The 23,768-nt window shown below is 46.8% G+C and overlaps 1 protein-coding gene across 2 annotated transcripts in view; it reads left to right on the forward strand.

Annotated features, from left to right (window-relative positions):
• The first annotated feature begins 454 nt into the window (after positions 1-454).
• LOC135522618 (mucin-2-like) overlaps positions 455-23,768 on the forward strand; it is a 33,974-nt gene continuing 10,660 nt past the window's right edge. For both annotated transcript variants that reach the window (XM_064949058.1, XM_064949065.1), the window contains exons 1-3: positions 455-928; positions 14,514-15,239; positions 15,528-15,609. In XM_064949058.1, the coding sequence (XP_064805130.1) occupies positions 14,603-15,239; positions 15,528-15,609 (719 nt within the window). In that variant the 5' untranslated portion in view covers positions 455-928; positions 14,514-14,602. The remainder of the gene's footprint in view (positions 929-14,513; positions 15,240-15,527; positions 15,610-23,768) is intronic.

Below are 23,768 nucleotides of genomic sequence, written 5' to 3' on the forward strand. Positions count from 1 at the left end.
CGATAAGGTGCATTTGTTGATGGTGCTTATGAAGCACCATCAACAAATGCACCTTATCGTCGCTGTCTGATAATTGAAATGTTTATGTTCTGGAGATTAAGTTATGACATTTCCGAAGCTATTTGGGGTAAATATTGTTGGTCCTAGAGTTATGAAATGTTCAGAGCACATTGAGTTACTTCTTTGCAAAAAACTGAGTTACAAGGTTTTCATCAGACAATGACATTATGCTAATAAAGAAGACATAACCAGACCAGGAGTGTGAACAATGCCTTTCTCAGTTGAATAAATGTGCCTATTCTTCATTGATAGCAAGAGACTATCAATTGCATTCAAATCAATTTTTTTTAACCAACTGAAACTGAAACCTTGTTCGTTTGGCCTTGCGGGCATCCAGTGTAGGTCTGCAGTAGTTTAAATATTAGCCATGCAGCTGGATTTTGGAACTTCATACAAAGAGAGAATGGGTGAGGGATGGGGGCCAGGCACTCTCGCACACAGCAAATAAAAGGAGGGGCAGTGGTTTAGCATATGACATCATCCATAGTTTTTTAAATAAACCTCAGGCCATGGTTCTTCATTGGTTCCAAGCTGGATAAATCTATTTTTTTTTTGGGGGGGGGGGTGCGCTTCTGCAGTTTCACCCTCCCTCGAGGAAGCTTCTTCGGTCCCGGGAACGTTACTAAAGAGGGATGCACGCCGTTTGAACAAATCAATTGAAACTGCAGCGTCAGTCCGAAGCTTGCCAGTGAAGGGAGACAGTTGCACGTTTGTTTGTCCTCTACTTTTATAACCTCCGCACCGACATATTTGGTCTGTTTTTGTCCAGCCAGCGAGGAAGTAGCCTTCAAAAAAAGGAGTCTCCTACAACGGTACCTGAGAATTTGTGGGGGGGAAACGCTGCGAAGCGTGCCTCTACATTCTTACGGTGAGTGGATATTATTACGATGTAGCTCGAGCCAGCAAACGTCTCGCAATAAGCAATTTCTTGGATACATTGTTGCTATTTCGGTGCCTTTTATGTTCTGCCTATTCATGCTGCTTTCGCGTTAAACGATATTATCTAAACAAAGCTCACGAAATGACACCGATCAAACGTTCGTTGTTGAAAGCCCATGTTTTCAAACTGGATTTTGATGTGACGTCTACAACGTCGGTGAACTTGTTTTGGGCGGTGGTTTCAACAAGGACGTGGTGGTTTCCTTTCCCTAAAAAAGCAGTGTCAATGCGCATGAGGTGACTGGACACCCAACATTATGCGTAGCCTAAATTCTATGTTCATTTAATCGATTTATTGACTAACCTCGGCACCAAACGTACCCCTACCATTGTTCTGAGAATGAGAGGGCCCCAAATGGCTACTGCAAAACCGGGGTTAATTTACCGTTCGTGATTGTGTCCTGAGATTTGGGCTTTGCTGAGTTCTCTGTGGCTCACCAGTAAACTCTGCGATGCAACTGCTTTTCCGAATGGAGAGCAGGTGTGAACGCGATCCCATTATCGATTGCTGGCCCAATCAGAAGTGCATCCTTTACATGTGGCGCTATGAAAGAACATTAGTCTAAAGAATTATTGTTGGTTCCATTGATTCAGTAATCTCCCAATATACAAACCGCTAACATCCAGCTGAAACTCTAATGTGAGCACAGTTGATAGTGATGGGCTGGCAGGCCTATATGCTTCTCTATCACAAGAAACTTGTTGAGTTGCTTTTTTCACACTGACTTGCTGCTGGTGTACGGGAATGTCGGTCTGGCTCGCGCGCGCCTCCAGGTCTGGAGATGTCTGCTAGATTATACTGACTGGGCAGCGCTAGAGGGAGAGTTCAGAAGCATCAGATGGCAATGTCAGATCCCAGTGATACTGGCATCTGGGTTTTGGCTCCAAATACATGTTACATAATCTGTAATGGGGCACAGGCCAGCCAATGCTATCTCACCTGCCCCATCTCAATGTCACGGATTGGGTGTCAACAGAAGTTCATCTGATTTCAGAAGTCTATCAAACAGCATAAGTCTGGTCATATCTGCTGTTGTCATCAATTGTTCTGTATAGCATAACATGCCTTTATCAGTGATCAAGTGCTTTTTTTCAATCTGGAAACTGTAAATTAAATGTTACATTGTCATTTGATCTCTTAAAGGAGACATGACTTCCTTTTCAAGACATATGTGCTAATGTGGTGAATGTGATAGGGGTGTATTATCCATTTCAGGGTGTCACATTGACTGAGAGGTTACGTTGCTGCAGGGGCTTGACAGTGACACCGTCTCGCCCACCCAGAGTGGGGAATGTGTCCCCTGTCAGCAGTGACCTCTCAGGCAACCCTCTCTGAGTGTGAATTATCACTGCAGGGGTGTGAAACCATCTCTCTCACTGATGCCTGTGGCCTGAGCTCCTGGCATGTTCACGATACCAGGGATGTCAAACATATACAGTCTGGGGGGGGTCCAATCTGGCCCACTGGTATGTATGTATATATATAGATGACTAAAATCAAATCAACTGTCAATTATAATGGACCTACATACAAACACTTTCTTGAATGTGTCCATCTCATTAATAATCACCTACATGTCAGGGTGCATTGAAAATTCCAGAAATGGAGGACAATATTTTGAAATAACAAATTCAGTGCGGCCTGCCGGACCTTGTTGGAGACCAAATGACTTTGACAACCCTGTTTAGGATAATACCACTTACCCTGTACGGTCACCACTTCCTCTGTCCTCCTGCTAAACCTCTGCAGTGTCAGATCCAAATTGACTAGAAGTTGGCAGTCAGTGACGAGAGTCTGGTTTCAATTATGGGCTCTTTTGGTGTAGAGGAACTACGTCACACTACCTCAATAGGGGTGGGGAGATTCAGTGGACACTCCCAACAAATCGTGAGGTGGACATAACAGAACGTTGCAATTAAAAAACAAAGTTTGCAGCCAAAATCTTTGCAGTGGTTTTGCAGGTAGTTGACGCAAACTAGCCACTTGCGAAATGCACTCATTAAAAATAACCTGCGTGATCCCGATCTTCCTAGCCATTATTTTATTCAGCCAATAAAGTAGTGATGTAGGCAGTGACGCAGTTTGTCTATGCCAAAAAAATACCCTAGTCACTTCTTTTGCCTATGGTCGGGTTGACGAGACTACCCTAAGTACAGGTTTAGGATCAGTATTACCAACCCTACAATCATCCTTACCGCTGTATATATTGAAAGAAAACAGACCTTAGATCAGCCTCTGACTCTCGTAGAACTAATGTTCTCTCGACGAGAGACATGTACATGATTGGCACCCAACTAGTCTTGGAATGTAAGTGCACTTCAATTGGTTCCTCTCCTGTAGTGTACACTCCCTTGTTAGTCAACATGGCGCCCCATGGGGCAGCTGCAGTTGTCTATTTTCGGTAAGACTCTCACAGAAATCCAGGTGGTTGGCATTGCGTTGTTTCCGATCGCGTGACCGGACGGCTGATTTTTAAATTGGATACAGCCGTAAAACTCCGCAGGTCAGTATCTGTTATTTTGTTAGGTGCCTTCAACAAATTCCCTTAAATAATAGTCTTGGGAGTGTGGGAGTCACAAAGGTGTGCTGCTTGACTCATGGCTTTCCACTTGTATTGGTTGCTAATGCTCCTTCATTTGCTCTGGTTGTCGTTGGGGCTGTGCGACCGCATCAATGCAACAGCTGCTGAGATGATACCTAATGGATGTCAAGGTCACTGGACTCAAATCCATTTTCTTTGCCCTGCGTAGTGAGCAGTTGAAATGGTACCTAATTACACACACCACACACCTGCTCAGCGAGCTATTATCTACCCTATCAACGGCCATAAAATCCCTCAATTTGCAGCATTACGAACTTCACACATCCTGTGAATACAATTACAGTAGGTTTCATCATGCGTTCTCTCACTGGTCTCTATGGAGTCTCAGTAAGTCCGTCCCGAATATATAGGGAGAAGGGTGCTATTTGGGACTCGGACACGGTCTCCAGTCTGGAAGGGCTGCTGCTGGCTGTCCCATGGGAAGCTGTGGTTGGTTGTGCTGCTGGAGCACTTGCCACTGTGGTGGTCTGTGCCTTGGGATTCAGTGTCCTCTTTATTAGCCACGAAGCAATGTACACGCACTGCTTTTAGACTCTGACTGCCTGGCATTGTGACATGTGGCTCTGTGCTCTGCTATGATCCAAAGTCTTCAACACATTGAGGAATTGGATTTGGTCAGATCCTGTGTTCTGGTCTGACCTTGAGATGCCTGCTCAAAGAACAATCGTCTTATTCAAATCTATTGACGCTGCATCCCGCGCCGATATACGTTTAGTCATATCTGGTTTGTTTTAATGGTGTGCTTTGGGACAAGGTTGATTTGTGGTTAGGTGTTGACCCCGAGGTTTGAGGTGTGTGTATCTGACGGCCCTTGCTGTGTGCATCGTGGCTGGTTACACACATCCTGTTTTCCTCTGGTCTGCCTCACGACCCATGAGTAACCCAGGTCTTGTGTGTTCAGTAATAGAGCCGTGGTGTGTGTGCGCCCAAGTGCATGGCAGCCAGGCAGGCGCGATGGGATCAGTCCATCTGGCCTGAGCTCACCCTGGCTGCTCATAGCCCTGGTAACTGATCTGGCCTTGAGGCAGCAGCAACACCAAGCACAGCTGCTCTCCACTATTGACTTTCTTCCTGATCCCCAGAGAGGAGCGGCCCTGTAGCCACCCCACTGTCAGCCTCACCCATCCCTCTAAAAGCCTGGTGTCCCTGGTCTGTCATGGCATCTTCTCAATTAGTGTTTCAGGGATTTTCCCCGCAACCGATCCCCTTGCCTTCTTCGCAAACCCCTCAGACCTTCTCCAATGGGTTTTTGAGAAGATGCGAGGAATCAAGGAATGATTCATTTAGAGCCCTGGTGTCCCAGGTCTGGTTGTTCTCGTGGGATTTTGGCCAAAAGCAAGCAGGCCAGCTGCTACCCCTGTCCCCCTGCCTCGACTGAGCTAATCCATACACCCCTCTATGCCCCAGGCCAAAGGGGGCACAGGGGCAGACAATGGGACCTGTCTGTTACCTTTTAATCCTCAGATTACCCACTGACAACCAGCACACACGCCTCCCCTCTGCCATCTCCCACCCTGCGGGAACATTCAGCCCTATTCATGCCTTGTCCTGAAGAGACCCCCAGACCAAACCCGGCTCAGTGCTGCTTTGAACCTGGTCCAGTTTTATCCAGATTGTTCTGACTGCCTGCAGGATGTAAGCTAGTGGCTAGGCTAGCCGCGAGTCCATTCCCTCCTCATTCCCCCCAGGCTAAATGACTAGGTAACCCCCATCGTCTTATGATTTCCCTTAACACTAACTTGTTAGGTTAGCCCATCCGCGTCTCATTCCCCCGTGGCTAATTGGCTACACTAACTATCCACTTAGCCTGTAGCGTGACTCGCCACAGCCTTATCCTCCTCATCCCGTTATCGAGCGTTTTAACGTCAGTTAGCACATTCTCCAAAGCCCCCACCCCCCACCCCCATGGAATTAATGAACCTTAACATGTGTTTTAAGTACACAGTCCAGCTCATGAATTGTTTAGCATGGCTAAGCCAATGCTTTAGTGTCCCGCCTATATGTCCGGGACAGCGGCTCTAATCCCGGCGGGCTGCAGCGCTTGCAGGATTTTGTTCCAGTCCAGGACACGTACTTCAGCCGAGCAATCAACTAACTCTGGTCTTTCATTAAGACCAAGATAGGGTTTATTCACAGGAGCTGGACTGGAGCAGGAGCATGCACAGACTGCAGTCCTCCAAGACTAGGCGACGTCCACTACTGATCCATCGAATAGCTTAGAAGCATCTTTTTGTATTCTCCGTATATATATCTGTGGTCTACCCAAGCTGGCAAAGGGGCTTTGTGCCCTGGTGTCTCCCTAGCCTCCCCACTAGACATGGGGCGGGGCTTCCAGAAGTTCCCACCATCCAACCACAGTGCAGGGGACACCCAGTGAAGGGTGGGGCGCTGCAGGAAAAGGGCGCTCGGTGGGGTAGAGCTCCGCTGCCCAACGGGCCCCGACATTATGCATCGGGTTAGGGCCTGTTTATTCATCAATAAGAAGGGATACGGACAGGGCTTGGGGTATCACTAAATTGACCACTAAACATTTTTGAGGTGGAGCCATTTCCTTGTGCTCTGCCTGCGCGGTACAGTCGTATCTGACTAGGATCATAACGACGTTCCTTGCGTTTTGTCTGAGTTTACAGCTGACATGGCTCGTTGAGCAGAGCAGCCCAAGTGGAGCCCTTGCTGTGGTTGCTCACTGACTCGGCGTGCAGGGAGCTTGTGACAGATGGAGAGTAGCAACTAAAGGGTTTACTAATGGAGGAAGTCGTTTGGGTCCGGGCCTTAAATTTGACGGAAGCAATCGGGCCTGACTGTCTCGGGCATGGTTAGGGTTCGGGCTTAAAATTCATGCCTGTGCAGAGCTCTAGTAGGGGGTCCCGTGTTGTTTTTGATTGTACCCTAAGACATTTAATGCTGGCTGGCTCGGGTAGGGGATCATGTGTGTTTGTTTTTGATTATCCATGGAGGGATTTGATAGGTCATTTTTGATATTTGGTTTGTCGTTGACATCATCGGTTTTATGCTTCAATTCTGTCTCGAACTGAAATGAGTGCCACCTCTTCAGTGTACTGCCAGATGAGATGCCATGGGCTTTAGTTAGCTAGTTAACGGTGGCTTTTCAGGTCGGCATGAGCTCGTATTCCCACTGAGTAATTCCATAACACTCTGAGTCCATTGTGCCAGTGGTTCCGGTTAAACGGAAGGGTAAAGGTCAGCCAGCTATCCTCTATGGGAGCGTTGCTCCTGTTGAGTTGCCTCGTAGGAGATCGGCACCCTGCCCTCACCCTCAGGTCGCTGTGAAACGCCTGTCACCATAGGGCGAGCTTGGGAAGGCAGCGGTGCATAGCACCCCGGGGAGAGCCCACGGTAGTGTGTCGTCCACCATGGCCTGTTTTTGTTACGGAGTGGCTGCGGCTCTGGCTTTTTCGGGGTCTTTAGTCTACAGCACTAAAAGCTTCTGTGCGTGTATATATTCCCTACGCGCGGGGAGCCAGTTACTCAGGCGACGCATACAGTCATTGGGGAAATGCTCATGGTGCTCGTTTTAAATGAAGTTGGGTCCACGTCTGCACGATCTCCGTAACAGAACCGGCTATAATGGCATAGTAGTATAAAGCTAGTCAACAGCGCGTGCCGCTAGGCGAAATACACAGGTAGGCTGTGCTACAGTTGAACACAATCGCCTCTAAAAATTAGTTGGCTCCATCATTCTAAACAGCACTGTAGGCTACTTCAAAACCACACCTGTATAACTGAAGAAAATCCGAATGCTGATTTGAGATCAAATGGTTACTATAGAATGATGCCGCATGGATGTTTCACTGGTAAAACCTGAAGAATTACGGTGTGGTGTTTTTGTCTTACTGTTGTTTTATGCTATTATATTCGGTTCTGTTCTGTAGAATACTGTGTTCCTTGTAATCTTGCAGACACGGATTCAGCTTGGATCTGACTTTATTAAACGAGTGCCATTCCACAGAGGAGCCTAGTTCTCTGCACCTAAAGTAGAGAATATACACGTATGCAGAAGCTCTGGCTCTTTGAGTGCAGCAGACTAAAGACCCTGGGAAAGTTGGATCGGCAACCACATCCTCTTTTGTTGTTATCAGACGCCAGCAGGAACTGTGAAAGAATGCTAGCGCCTCTCCCTCCCTCACGGTGTCCCAGAATGAATTCTTTGGAGTAGAGCTGTGTTTTTGTTTTGTGTGGTTTCCTGCCTCTTGTGCAGTGCGTGTGTGTAAGAATGCAGCAGTTGTGGTTAGTGTTGTGACGTGAACAACCCCCCCCCCCCCCACCCCCAGTTGGGTCTGCCGAGGACATCACTCACTCACACACGCCTTGCCACTACCGTTGTTATACCCTGCCAACTAGCCTATATAGAGCCTCGTACAACCACTCGCCCGCTGGAGCCTATGTATAGTATCTTATCATAATCTCATGCTGCACTTTGCACAAGTATGCCCAATGTAATTTAGGCCTATTTAAGGTCCAATGCAGCCATTTAAAAAAAAAAAAAAAAAAATCTCCATATCAAATCATTTCTGGGTAACAATTAAGTTTAAAAAAAAAAAGCTTTTTTTTTTAAACAGATGGCTTCTTAGCAACGAGCTATTGGTCTATTAACTCATTTTCTGATGTCACCAGGCAGGCCCAAACTCTATCATACCACAACAGGCTGACATTTCAGGCAGTCTTTTCAAGCAGCTCTGACACTAAAAGGGCATGATCATAATTTTCCAATATCTAAGTGTTTAGGGCTAAGCTTAGGCATTAACTCAGAATGGTTTAGGATGGGCTTGACAAATATCAAAAAACACTTTCTATTGCTGGATTTGAACTTGCAACCAGATGCAGATACCCTTCCCGGTCCACAACCAAAGCCACCTTGAAGGTAACATCGCTCACTGTTGCCCCTTGTGGTCGATTTTCACGTCATCCCCCGACGTCCTCGGACATGGCTGGACGTCGAGTACCGACTCGCTAGCGACCTGCCTGGCTTGCCTTTGTTGAGTTTCCAAAACTGAGAGCAGGCAACTCCTAGGCCTACGACAGCAGCAGTGCGTTAGCGAGCGTCTTTCATTTAGTCGAGACTGGCTGAGACAGCCACGCAACTGGGTTGAGAGCCGAGCTGGGCCCATATGCTCAGCAGAGCCTCTCCTGTCATCATGCTGTGAGTAATGACTGTCTTGAGTTGGTGGATTTCATCAGGAGATTGGATCTCTCTGCGTGCCATGTTCTGAGTGTTCTGTGGTGACGCAGCGGAACTCTGCAACACTGCCTTTATATGGGCAGATGGAGCAACAGTCTTAAGTTCTCTCTCTCTCTCTCGCTCCCCACACACACTTCACCCCATCCTCCACTCTTCTACCACCAATCCTAAGAGTTCATTCAACTTCCTCCTCTTACTAAATTTATTGGCTCCCTCTTTGGACAGGCTGGCAGTCTAGATGGGGGGGTTCTGGCTTTCCCTGCTCAACAATCCCCCCCCCCTCAGTGGATAGCACAGCCTCCTAAATACTTCCTATCTCATGCAGTTGGTAGGTTAATGACTGCCTTGGGTTGTATTCATTAGACACTCAATTGAAGAAAATGGACTGAAAAGGGGAGAGAACCTGAACTTGACCAATCAGAAGTGCTAGTTTTCGTTTTCCATTGCGAAAAGCTTTGCTACGATGTTCCCTAATGAACACAACCCGTGTGTGTGGATCTGCTTTGGTCAAAATGCGTTGTTGTAACTTCTAGTGAACTTGGTCAGTTGTTGACTAGTGAATGACCCGTTTCCTGTCTGCAGGGAACTGGTCCAATAAAGAAGTTTCATGTTGGAAACCCCCTTCCTTCCCTAATAAACCCCTCCTTCTCCAATACTCTTTTTCTCCTTGTAAACTCCTGTCTTTCTAAAGCCTCTCCACTCTCTCTCCCTCATTATCCACCCTCCTTTCCTGTCATACCCTTTATATATACACACACACACACACACACACACTGTGAATGGGGCCTGTGTTTCCTCTGGCCAGAGCCCCAGTACTTCGGAGGCATCCACATAGCAAGGCCTCACTCAGACAGCAGTCCATTAATGAATAGCCAGAGACCGAGGCCCCTGTTTTGTCAAACACCCAAATGGCGCTATATAGCTCAGTTACACCATAGTCTCTACCGCTCAGGCCCAGTTTAGTGTAGCTAGCAGCCACTGTTAAATGCTCAATTGGGTTGTCTCTGTCAGGCACGGGGGGAAGTCAGGGAAGGTTGGTCACAGACACAGGGTTTGCTTTGGCAGTGCAGTCTAAAATGGAGGTCTATTGTCCACAGTCTTGTAGTCAAAGATGATGCAAGTACTCGAGAACAGCACGGTGGAATCGGAAGAACGCACGATGTGGTAGACCTGCTCTCTCACTTACACACAGTATATTCTGAACAAAAATATGAACGCAACAATTTAAAAGATTTTTACTGAGTTACAGTTTATATAAGCCAGTCAGTCAATTTGTAATTAATTAGGCCCTGATCTATGGATTTCACATGACTGGGAATACAGTTATGCATCTGTTGGCCACACATACCTTTTAAAACAAATAGAAGGAAGTAGGGGTGTGGATCAGAACCAGTCAGTATCTGGTGTGACCACCATTTGCCTCATGCAGCGCGACACCTCCCCTTCGCATAGTTGCTGGATATTGGCAGGAACTGGAACACGCTGTCGATCCAAAGCATCCCAAACCAAACTCTGGTAACACCTCTGGTGGAGATTCCTGCATTCAGCATGCCAATTGCACACTCCCTATCAACTGGAGACATCTGTGGCGTTTTGTAAGCCAACTGCGCCTTTTAAGTGGCCTTTTATTGTCCCCAGCACAAGGTGCACCTGTGTAATGATCATGCTGTTGATCAACTTTTTTATATGCCAACACCTGTCAGGTGGATGGATTATCTTGGCAGAGGAGAAATGCTACATTGTAAACAAATTTGTGCCTAAAATTTGAACTGTTAGTGCATATGGGAAACATCTGCAATCTTATTTCAGCTCATGAAACATGGGACGTACTCTTCAGTGTATATATTCGTACACACCCTTCCTCTGACAGCTGTTTATAGGCTGCTTCCCTGAGGAGCCTGACAGGCAGAGCTGGAATGTGAACGGAGTGGCTCGGGTCACCGACAGATGCCCAAGCCCTCCCCAGGCATTCTAGCACATGTACACATGACACTGGGCCTCAATTCCACCATAAAGGTTTCAGGTTACCATTGAAGCACTCATGTTTCCCCTCCACACTCTCCCCGTTCACCTCCCTCTGTGAGCTCGCAGAGAAAAGAATCTATTTATTTATTTTTACCCGTGGTTAAGACTGTTATGACACTACGCCGTCATCAGTAATACCACCCTGCTCCATCCCCTATCCTTCTTGCTCTTTTTTTCTTTATTTTTGTTCTCCCTGTCGTCAGACTGCATTTCCAACCCACTCTCAACACAGCTAAACCCCCTGCTGTTTGTATTAAAGGGATATCATAAGTGACCCATTTTTGTTGCGCTGCTAAAACATGGCTGGCACTGTGTCGGATGATTGCAGACAAACAGTTGTAACTAAGCTGCAAGAAAGACTGCGAGGGGAGAGTTCGATGCGAAGGTGAGACTGAGCCTGAGGGGGGGCGACGAGTTTCTTCCGTCCAGACGGCCCACCCCAACAAGCTTACGATGGCAGCGTTAACCCCCACACCCAGAGAGCGATACGGACAGCTTGCAGAGTTTGTTTTCACGGACACGAGCTAGTCGGTTAATAGCCAGCCACTGTGTTGTCAGACTGCGGCCCGGGAGCAATTTCCAACCGGCTTATGAATTTGCATACTTCCAACACATGGTAATTGTTGCCAAGGGTATTGAGGTAATTGTGATATTAGCTGCAGCGCTAGTTGGAAAGCAAGCATGCTGTGTCCTGAATATGGTATTAGCCCTCTTTTTTACTGGTATTTGTTATGCAAATGAATGGAAGGGAGCACAATGGCTCATTATTTCATAAAAATGCATGATGCCTTTCATATCTATCAGCCGTGCAATTTATTCTGTTTTGTTTTTTAGGGTAGAAGGGGGGTGTTCCCCTTTCTAATCAATCCAATTGCAAGTCTATGCGAAGACTCAGCCAGGGATGGAAAGCTGCTCTGAAATTCCCAGAGAATTTGTCATGAGGACATTTCGGTGGTTTTAAGATGCCAAGCAATAGATTTCAAATAGGACAAACTGCAGCTAGCTGCTCTGAAGCAGAGGGGTCTCCAACGCCCTCACTAATCGCCTTGCTACAGTTCAACAAAGCCCTTGATATGCATGTGTAGGGTTTTAGTGATGCCACCTACCACAACAGAGGTCGGCTCAGTTCGTGGTAAGGAATGCCATGCAGGCTGCACTTTGGTAAGCCCCTGGCATTAGTGGTCAAGTCAGCAGCCGCTGGCATTTGCCGGACCAGAGATGGGCACAAGTAAAAGCCAGGCCAGTGCCCATTCTGCCCACGGCCAAAACATCGCCCCTTTACCCTGCTACTGTCCAACGTACGCGGGTACAGCGACGGCACGTTCGTCTGACTCCTGCCTGGCCCACTGGCGCTGCCCGCTGGATTTACTTAGCTGGCGGTCGTCTCTGTCTGAGGTGTCCCTCATCCCGCTGTCTCCCCAACACATCATTACGTCGCTACGTGGGTGTCGGAGCCCACCCAAATGCCTTATGCAGCGGTAGCACTAGCCGCGTTGTTTGGAACACTGCGTATTGAGTGGACCTTGTGGTATTGTGAAGAGACGATGACCAATTTGTTAAATGTAGTTGAGCCATGGTTCCTCTCCAAATTTAGATTGCTTGATAATGTACTAGGTGATCGATTGAGACTCTACTGGCCTATAACTCCTGGGCAATATTCCAAACTTGATTCGGCCAAGTCATTGATGGCTAATTCTGTTTCACAAAAACGTATCGGGTCATCGAGTTGAAGTATGCTATAATGTCTATATAGCGTTGAAATAATGTAGAGATGTGTAAGAAGAGCGAGCTGCTCTGGCGTAGCCCTGCTCAGTTGAGTGCAGGCCGCAAGCTTGGCCCCTCTCCTCGTTGGCCGCCTTTATCCTCCCTGGCGCCCCTCTCGCTCTGTGCTGGAGATGTGTAACAGCAGAGAGGAGGAAGCAGCCTGTCTGCCTGCAGTCGGAGCCCGAAGGAGAGGAAAAGAAATCATGGAAAACGGCACCGAAGGCTTTTTGTTTGTCCTCTCTGGTTGAAATAGGGGTCAGACCATTGGTTTGGAGGGAGAGAGATTGGGGGAATTTGAGAGGAGTGCATGTGTTTTGGGGGAGGAGGGGTGTTGGTATTAGTTCTATTGTTCATCTGCTATCAAACCGGCTCAACGAGTTCCACCGCCCCCCCCCACAAGTGGTCTGTTTTTGTTCATTTGCCTTTCCAATTGACTGGGCAATGTGCAGTTAGGCCTCACGTGTCGCTCACTAACGGGCCAAGGCCAAACTGTCTTCTTGATGGAAAGAAATTAGTCTGAACAATTAAGTAGCAAACTGAGGTTTGTGTGGAGAGTTGTGGACAAGGTGTTCCACTCTATGGTACGTGTCAACGTTAATAAGTAACTGAATAGAGTTTCTGCTTGGCCTTTTGGTTTCTCTATCTGCCCCACTAAATAGACCCTCTCTAGAAAGTTGCCTTGGTGGAAGTTTCAGTCAAACCATTAACGACGACCTCCGTCAGATGGCTTGTGCATTCGTCTCTCTCGGTCTGTGCTCTCCCAGTCCTTTACTTCTCTCCCTTTCCCTCCTTGCGCTCCTTCCTCTTCCATCTCTATCACCCCCCTCTCTCTCTTGCGCTCTCTTCCTCCTCTCTTGCCAAGCATGTTTGTTGAGCTCCGAACACTGATTTCTGCCCGGGCCATCTGTTGACTGAGAACAGATCTCATAGCGTTTCGAGGGGTTAGAGTAGCAGAAAGAGGAACAAGTGGCTAAGAAAAAATATAGGAGTGAGGGAAGGGGGGGGGGATGCTGATTTTAAAAAAATGTATAAAAAAAAATGAAATGGTTGGTGCTGGGGTAGAGGGGCAGTTGGACAGGGAGCGCTGCAGGAGTGGGTGGGAGGGCTTGTGATAGGAAAGGAAGTTAGAGTAAATGAGAAAAAGCAGCAGTGGAGGGGAGGCCATGTTGTCTTGGCAGCCTGCCAGGGGGGTTCGAGGGGCTCCAGAAAGGCTAATGATCCCCAGAGCCTGCTCATCCAGCCCCCCCCCATCCATCCACACTTTCAATTTGTCTTGCATAGTATTGTCCATTTGAGGCCTCCCAGAACCAGCGTATGACTTTTCTAAATAATCGCTGGCTGTCATCGTGGTCAGCATCTGGGCTGGCAGCACCGAACAGAATCACAAACAAATGGGACATGTGTTCCTGGTTTTCCAGACTCTCTCTCCTGTGGACTGTAAGGAGATTGCAAGGCCTTGTGGTCTTTCAGCACTCCATCCACAACACTCTCTCTCTATGCTGAAGGACATTTTGATTTCTGTTATTGCATGGCAAACTTTTTGTAGTACTCTGACAATACCGGTTTTAATCATGGATTGTAAATGTGTCTATTCTCAGTTTCTGTGATCCTCACATTGTATTGCTATCAGACAGTGTGAGTGATTGTGCAATTTAGAAACAAATCATCATGTTGGCTTCCCTGGCTGCTCTCTTCCTGTTTTTCCAATAGTTTCAAATTCCTCGGCTAGACCATGTGCCTCATGGCATTTCCGTTGGTTTTAATGTTTTTAAAATGATCCTAGTCTACGACTGCATGATTTCATGTGGGGCTATTCTGATAATATACTTCTGCTACCAGTATTTGCAGTTCTATGATAAAAAAAAATTTCTCAAACCAATTTTAACGTCAACATTTTATGATTCGATCTTCTCCCCATCCAGATCCTTGAGGACGTTGGCTCCACTCCAGGTTCAGTGTGTTTGTGAGCCGCCGGATCCGGTGAGTGAGACCGTTGCCGGGCCTACAAGGGATGAAACCGGATGGGGTTGCCATGGAGCCCACAGAAGCCGTAGGAGCCGAGCCCTCGGCCCAGGGGATGGCCACCGACGAGATGCCCGCCCAGCCAGCTCCTTCAACTTCCCCGTCCTCTCCATCACAGCCTGAAGACACCCAAAACCCCACAGCAGCCCCTGAAAACCCCACAGCACCCCCTGCATCCAAGGAGGTCAATGGGGCCAATGGCAAGGCAGCAGCTGACCCCAAACCCAAGGCTAAGACCGTGGGCTTGGCTAAACCAGGGCCAGGCACAGCTGGAACCAAGACCGCAATGGGTCCGGCATCAGGACCCGGCACCTCTCGTCCGGGCACGGCCCCAAGCCACATGGCCAATGGATTAAAGTCCTCGGCCGGTGACCTGGCCAAGAAAGCCGCTTTGGACAAAAAGAGAACCACCACTATAGCTGGAGCACCGGCTGCAGCCACAAAGAGGTCCGTGGCTTCCACTGTCAGGACCCAAACTAAAGTAGCTGTCCGAGTCCCCAGGTCAACCTCTGCTACCAGGCCAACCAACGCTACATGGATTGGGGCGACGGGGCCTGGCATTCCAACGAGGAGACCTCCAGCTGCTGGACCCATTAATGGGGCTGGGGCCAGACCCAAAACCACAGGTGAGGAGTCAAAGACTATACACACACACATACTGCCGAGTATTTTCTTGTTAGACACACAGCTTTTGTTTTCCTTTGTCCCATGTTGAGTCTTTTAGTTACTGTCCTAAGTGTTTTAGAGCTCATACAAACCCACCTGTGCTTGGCTGCCGACACATTTGCTCTCAACTCGTACGACACCAATCCTTCATCCCAGTCCTCACTTCCAGCCCTCGTCTTCATCCCACCTTTTTTCCTCCCCAATCTCTCTCTTCATGCACTTTCTCATTCACTCTCCCTCTCCTCTAGCTTCCAGGCATGCTGCCCCCAAGCCTCCCAGCACTTCAGCTGCGGCCAAACCCGATAGGACACTGGTTTCCAAGACAACCAGGTAAGGCAGCCTATCCCGTCCCATCACCACCACCGGGCATGCAAATGGGTTTACAGTCCAGTGACATTTGTGACCGGCAAGTGAGCATTTGAATGAACTCAAAAAGGGGGAGGGGAACCCAGGCACTGTTTATAGTTTAAAAAGAACCTCTCCCATCGCATACATAATACAATCACCCAAGATCTGAGGAGCCGCTTTGCACAAAAGACATCACTCAATAAATCGGATCAGTGACCGACTTGTTTTGCGAGAAGCTGAAATGCTGAAATGAAAAATGGCCATCGTGGGTCCTGCCGGTCTGTTATTGGATTAGGTTTCCCACTGTGTCTCAAGTGGCACCCTATATTATAGATTGCGCTGCTGTTGACCAGAGCATTATGGGTCCTGGTCAAAAGTAGTGCCCTCTATAGGGAATACGGGGCCATTTGGGACACACCCCTAGTCTACTCTGAGTCACACGAACAGAAATATACCTGAGACAGAAGAGCATGATCTCACACTGTCCCAGTCAGCACCACAGTGTTGCTGAATAACATGGGTTATCCCCCCTCCCCCCAAGGCAGGTGTTATTCACTGGGGCTCTTGCCTCTATCTCACACTCACTGGGATGTTCTAGCAACTCTACGGGTGTGTCTCAATAATTGTAATGGTCTAAAGTGGCAACCACATCTCTTGATGGAGAGGAGATGAGGTTCTTTTAGGCTATTGAGATGTGCCCACTATACAGTATTATGGCTCCACACCTAATCTCTTCTAGATGGACTATGTAAACATAACTTGTACCGTAGATCTGTTATGAGACAACGGAGTGTGAGATAAAGAGCAGCGGTTGTTCCAGTGCTTTGGCCAAATCAAGATTTCGTAGGTGTTTGCATTCTTTGAATTTCGGGAGGGGACATTTGGCCCGTAGACTTGCCTGTAACTTGCAAAGAGAGTGGGTGGAGCTCTTTGTTAGGTTTCGAGCCATGGTCTATCTTCTCCTAATGTGTATGGACCCAGAATTTAATTGAGCGTCTGACCAATTACGCGATTACTCCACACCTAGTTCTCCACAGGACATACTGTTCAGCTCTTAGTTTCAATTAGATTGCTCTTCTCCCACTTCCTCCCTTAATGCTCTGCGTTTATTACATGAGACGAAATGTTGAACTGACTGAAACCAGTTGAATCTGGGTACACTGCTTTACCACCCCCTCTTTAGTTGGACTAAGGACAAGTACCAGTAAATTTCTGCTGGTGTTTTAACAGGTGTATGTGTTGAACTTGAAACTGGCACCACTTAAACTCGTGGAGTAGAGCCCTAGTTTGGCCTCGGGTTGGCACTTAATCGCAGCGTGTCTTATTAATGCATGTATCCCAGTGTCCCGTGTATCCCAGTGTCCCGTGTATCCCAGTGTCCCGTGTATCCCAGTGTCCCGTGTATCCCAGTGTCCCGTGTATCCCAGTGTCCCGTGTATCCCAGTGTCCCGTGTATCCCAGTGTCCCGTGTATCCCAGTGTCCCGTGTATCCCAGTGTCCCGTGTATCCCAGTGTCCCGTGTATCCCAGTGTCCTTATCCTTTGAATTATGCAGATATGGGGTGGTTTCAGCTGCAGGATTGTGGTTACAAGACTTTCCCAGAGGGAATGACACTTGTTTTGAAACGTTGTGACATCAGGCTTTTTTTTCTTTTCTGTGTGTGATGACCTGTCAGGCGGGGGGGGGGGGGGGGTGATTTGATGGAATTGTTTTAACAACATAGAGAAATGGCAGGTCACTGTGTGAACATACAGTGTGTGTTTGACAATAGGAGCAGTGTTTTGTGTGAGAGCATGCTGCTTGTGTTTGACGACAGGAGAAGCAGGTTGTGTGTGAGAGCATGCTGCTTGTGTTTGACGACAGGAGAAGCAGGTTGTGTGTGAGAGCATGCTGCTTGTGTTTGACGACAGGAGAAGCAGGTTTTGTGTGTGAGAGCATGCTGCTTGTGTTTGATGACAGGAGAAGCAGGTTGTGTGTGTGAGAGCATGCTGCTTGTGTTTGATGACAGGAGAAGCAGGTTGTGTGTGTGTGTGAGAGCATGCTGCTTGTTTGACGACAGGAGAAGCAGGTTGTGTGTGAGCATGCTGCTTGTGTTTGACGACAGGCGTGGTGGCAGCCAGACTCTCCATCCATGCTGGGCCCTGTTCCTGCCTCCCTGGGTCAGCCAGGGCTGGTGAACAGGCCTCTCCCAGCCATAGCTGTGACTGCTGCTCTCTTCCATTAGTCATGAGTCTATGAGCAGGGCAGGCGGCACGGGGCTCATATATAAAATGAATCATGTAACGTTACTGTTCCGTTTCACCACCTGCACAAAAAAAACGTCAGTTGGCCCATGATACAAAACGAGATGAAAGAATGGCCTACAATATGTTGCCATAGTTACACATTGTCAGAGAAATAGGGTTTCCTTAAACTATTCACATTAATTGCCCTAAGGGGTGAAATAAATTGTACAGGATAAGAAGCAGAAAATCAATATTTTAGAGGTGAACGGGTCGCAACAAGGGTCAGTGAGATTAGATGGGAGCCTCCGAACATGGTGATTGGCTACAGTTGGCAAAAGCAAGGGGATTGGGTAGTGTGGCGACTGGCAAGGTGAGTTATGGTATTGGATTAAAGGGAAAAGTGTGGTTGTCGACTAAGTTAGCAGATGTGCTGGTACCTTGAGGCGTCGTAGAGCTGTTTTAACATCTGGTCTTGCCTGCCACACTTCTGGCACACGCACTGCTGGGTTGTGTTCAGGAGGGCAAAAACCATTTTGAAATTGTGAAAGGAGAATGTTCTACCTGAGCTTGTCCAGTAACAAACGCTAATTTTCTTTCTGTTGCAAAATGTTTTGCTACGGTTTTCCCTACTGAACGTACCCCAGGTGAATGGGCCCACCAATGCAGTGGTTCCCAAACTTTTTATAGTCCTGTACCCCTTCAAACATTCAGCCTCCAGCTGCGTACCCCCCTCTAGCACCAGGGTCAGCGCACTCTCAAATGTTGTTTTGCCACCATTGTAAGCCTGCCACACACTATACAATACAGTTATTAAACATAAGAATGAGTGAGTTTTTTGTCAACTCGGCTCGTGGGAAGTGACAAATGGCTCATATAGGATCAGGGCACTAATAATAATAATTTTGCTCTTTATTTAGCCATCTTACATAACTTTATTTGTTCATTGAAAATTGTGACTAACTCAGCACAGGTTAATGAGAAGGGTGTGCTTGAAAGGATGCACCTAACGCTGCAATGTTGGGTTATATTGGAGAGAGTCTCAGTCTTAAATAATTTTCCAGTCTGTCTGTGCCTGTATTTAGTTTTCATGCTAGTGAGTGCCGGGATTCCACTCTTGCATAGGTACGTGGTTGCAAAGGGCATCCGTGTCTTAACAGCGCGATTTGCCAAGGCAAGAAGCTCTGAGCGCCGCCCTATCCAGAAATCTGGCAGTGGCTTCTGATTATATTACATTTTCATAGAACCGCTTGTTGCAATTTCATTAAGGCTCTCGTTCAGATATCGGTAAGTGGACTGGAGGCAGGGCATGAGAAGGATGATGAATCCAGTTGTTTGTGTCATCCGTTTTAAGGGAAAGTACCTGTGTAATTACGCATCCACTCAGGTGTTGCGCTATATCACACATTGTCTGTAAGCTTGTTCATTTGCACACAAAAAAAATCATACAAAGATGGAAAGACCTGTGTGTTGTCCTTGTTAATCAAGACAGAGAAGAACTCCAACTTCTTAGCCTCAATTTTGTCCCGCACATTGAATATAGTTGCGGAGAGTCCCTGACTTACATCGGCTTTGTCAGGAGGAATGGGCCAATATTCACCCAACTTATTGTGGGAAGCTTGTGGAAGGCTACCCAAAACGTTTGACCCAAGTTGAACAATTTAAAGGCAATGCTACCAAATACTAACTGACTTCTGACCCACAGGGAATGTGATGAAAGAAATAAAAGCTGAAATAAATAATTCTCTACTATTATTCTGACACGTCACATTCTTAAAATAGAGTGGTGATCCTAACTGACCTAAGACCGGGAATTTTTACTAGGATAAAATGTCAGAATTTGTTTTACTGAGTTTAAATATATTTTGCCTAGGTTATGTAAATCTTCCGACTTCAACTGTACATTGAGTAATAATTTGCTTCGTCATCATGTCTTAGCATGTTTTGCTAAGAGAAGGTAGAGAAGATGGAGGAAGAGGAACCTTCTCTATTCTAACACCATTCTCACTTACCGCTGCAATTTAAGGCCAGTTGCTGTAGAGAGAACTTGTGTTTCGGTAATGAGAATTTAATCCTACAGACTATATTTTAAAAATATATAATAAACTATTAATTTAACTATTTACTAATTGTTATTTTTCTTTATGTCCTCTTTCAATTGCAGACAGTCAGCAAGTGACAAAAAGAAAGCTTTTAGCGAAGGCTGACGAAATTTAGAGAAGTTTACATCAACCCAGAACTGCTGGAGGAGGACAGAAGGAAAGAGAGAGGTTACAACAAGCGTAATTAGCATATATATATCTGTGTGTGTCTATAGCAAGTCAATACCCTACAGTGTTAGGAAGTCTACACATGCGCACACAGTCAGTAAACCATTCAGTCTCTACTACAGAATGACGTGTCCATAACTGTAGGGTATTTCCCATGTTTTGAGACGTGCTCATTTCATGTCATGCTTCCTTTCCATTTCCAGATATCAAAAGCAAAATTGTAAAATCAGATCTGACAAGGAAGCAAAATGAAAAGAAGAAACATTTTAGGCGAAACTGCGAAAAGCTGTATTGGACAGAACACCAAACGAGGAAGATGATACACTTCAACATGTTCAAGAAGCAAAATTAAGTTTTCAAAATCTTCAAGACAACCTCCTGTTAGGGTCACGTCAATTCAAATCTGGTATCAGGATAAATATGACATTGAGTCACCGATTTGTATGCATGTATTTTTTTATTAGCTAAGCAATAAGTGGTAAATGCAATTTTCGTATATACGGGCTCTCTGTCCCACCTCACAGGGCAAACAGAGAACTGACCTGTTCTTGACAAAGATATTATAAATATACCCTGACAGAAATAGTTCCTGCTTCTGAGCTGGCCTGTCAGAGTAGAGACTGGGCGTGGTTTAGACTCACCCAGCCTATCGTTGATTGTTGGCGCAGAGCTGGTCCCGGCCCCCGGGTGCTCCAGTTGATAGATGTAACTGTTGCTGTGAAGAATATCTATGCGCTCATGCTCGATACCGTTATCTCGCACCTGGCTCCTGTTATCTAACAAAAGACCGTTTGTTCTCGCAACACTACGTTCTGAATGTGCCACCCAACTCATTGCACAGTTCCTGTCTTCAAGTTATTCTGTATTTTCCCATCATGAGAAAGGCCTATGGCCCTGAAACTGTTAACAATGTTTCAAGTCAGCGATGTTGCATAACACATACATGCATCCACACAAGCCAACAGCAGATAATATTCAATCACATATGGTAACGGGCTATAGTGCATAACACAGAATCCTCATATCCCCAAGAGAACAGACATTCACCTCAGCAGGTAAATGTCCCTGCCATCATCTCGACTCCTTAAAGAAGAGCGACGTCTCTACAGACACCAGGACCAATGAAGACATCTACCCCAAAGGAATCACCCCAAAAGAGGAACCGAAGAACACACATCACAATTGAGGTCAAAGTTGCGCTTCACAGAAGAGAAGCTGTTGAAGAGGACCAAAGAGATGATCAACCTGAAGATGAGACTGAAAAGACCTGAGATGGTCAAGAGGAAGCAGGTAATTGTCAACATGGAAGGCAGAGAGGTCATCTGAGAACATTACCCAATAACAGCCAGAGAAGACCAATGCGCAAACCTGTTAGCCGCTTCCTTCATCAAGATGCCGTCTCCACTGTAACAGATGGGAAATCCAGACACATTTTGTAAAAGGGCCAGATATTCTGAAAGAGCCTTAAATGGACATTATTGCAAGGTCTTCATAGAAGATTGGTCTGAGAAGCCAAGGCACAACCTTCGCGAGGCTCAATTCTTTAAACTTAAACCATTTTGGATTGGCCAGCGACGAGTCAGACATAGAAACATGCTTGCAAATGGCATGAAAACTTTGGCTTGAATATAAAGAAGCTGCACCAGCTTGGGGGCATAGAAACATCATCCCCAAGGGACACAAGGCCAGTGTGTAGTGACAATGACATGTTCCGTTTTTGTATGTTGTTATGTGTTCTCTGTTTTTAGCCCATTTATGGTGTTACATTGTCAGGAGATGTGTTTAAATTAATGCTCAAACACTTCAGACCTGGTTATTAATGCCTAAAAGGGACATTTTTGTTGACGCAGGTCTTTAAAGATTCCAACCAGTCACAAGCCTGCCTGACAGCTTGATTATCTGGCTGGCCACACGAGGGGGGTGCCATGGCGACGGAGGGGGATTCTAATTCCCTGTGTCTGTTTTCTCTCTCTGGAGACGGTGCCCTTGTCCTGTTTTAAGCAGTTTGTTTTTGTCTGCCCATCCCGCCATCTCTCCTCCTTTACTCCTCCCTTCTGTTTATGTACAGTACCAGGAATTTAGCCAGCACCCTCTCCAAACCCTCCCGCTGCTCCCCTCCCTCCCCTGTGAGGGCATCTGTCATTTTGGTGGGCCTTAAGACTCCCTCTGAGAATGAAAGGAATCCAGGGTGTTGTGGAAGATGGAGTAATGTGTGTTGAGAGCCATCCATATGGGAATGCCATCAAAATGGTCACAGGAATGAAATGGCAGTTACACCTCATGATCTATTAATTAGATGACAATCTATGCAGGTGCGAATACCTTTTTGACTTGCAGTCGGACTCAAACATGCATTATAACCGAGTTGTTTAGTAACTAAAAGTAGACAATTGACGGTCAAATCTAACTCTTGTGAAATGCAGTCACACAATGTTCCTGTCCCAACCCCCCCCCCCCCCCCCTTTGGGGATGAAACCATGCCGTTTCTTCCATAGGCTTGGGCAGGGCATAGTTAATGTTAAACGCAGATGCCATTTACACATTATGATAGTATAGTACCCAAGGCCTCAGTAAATGGGCTGTCTCTGGATCAGTTGCTAGAGATTTCCACAGCCGAGGCACTTAATTGAAAACCTAGACAAGCAGATTTAGGTATTTTGTTCTCTGTGGTAATGGGATGTTTCACTGCCACTGGGGCAACACAAGCCCCAGGAATGCCTTGTGTCTCAATAAGCAGCACGAGGGGGCTGTTTTTGGATGGCTCACTGGCCAAGCAGAGCACTGTCCGAGGCAAGGTTCCATTCGCTGGAAGGTGGCCCTGGGGAGAAGAGGGCAAGGAGAAACTTTGACAGGGAAGATGGCCATCCCCCAACAGGGATAAAGTATACCTCTGGGGCGCGCTCTCTTTTTTTTTAAATAAAAAAAACAAACAATTTAACTGCAATTTGAGTCTGTCGACTTGTGGTGCCAAAAGAGCCTGGCTGTGTCTGACAGTGAAGAGGCCATCCGTTTTGTCACCAACGCCCCATATACTACCCACCACTGCAACCTGTACACTCTCGTTGGTTGGCCCTCGCTTCATACTCGTCGCCAAACCCACTGGCTACAGGTTATCTACAAGTCTCTGCTAGGTAAAGCCTCACCTAATCTCAGCTCACTGGTCACCATAGCAGCACCCACTCGTAGCACACGCTGCAGCAGGTATTTTTCACTGGTCACCCACAAAGCCAATTCCTCCTTTGGTCGTCTTCCAGTTCTCTGCTGCCAATGACTGGAACGAATTGCAAGAATCTCTGAAGATGGAGATTCATATCTCCCTCACAAGATTTAAGCACCAGCTGTCAGAGCAGCTCACAGATCACTGCACCTGAACATAGCCCATCTGTAAACAGCCCATCAATCTACCTACCTCATCCCCATATTGTATTTATACATCTTGCTAATTTGCACCCCAGTATCTCTACTTGCACATTCATCTTCTGCACATCTACCATTCCAGTGTTTAATTGCTATATTGTAATCACTTCGCCACTATGGCCTATTTATTGCCTTAACTCTCTTATCTTACCTCATTTGCACTCACTGTATATAGACTTTTTGTTTTATTTTTTCTACTGTATTATTGACTGTTTGTTTATTCCATGTGTAA

The sequence above is a fragment of the Oncorhynchus masou genome, chromosome 4, assembly GCF_036934945.1.
Source record: "Oncorhynchus masou masou isolate Uvic2021 chromosome 4, UVic_Omas_1.1, whole genome shotgun sequence".
Taxonomy (NCBI): Eukaryota; Metazoa; Chordata; class Actinopteri; order Salmoniformes; family Salmonidae; genus Oncorhynchus; species Oncorhynchus masou.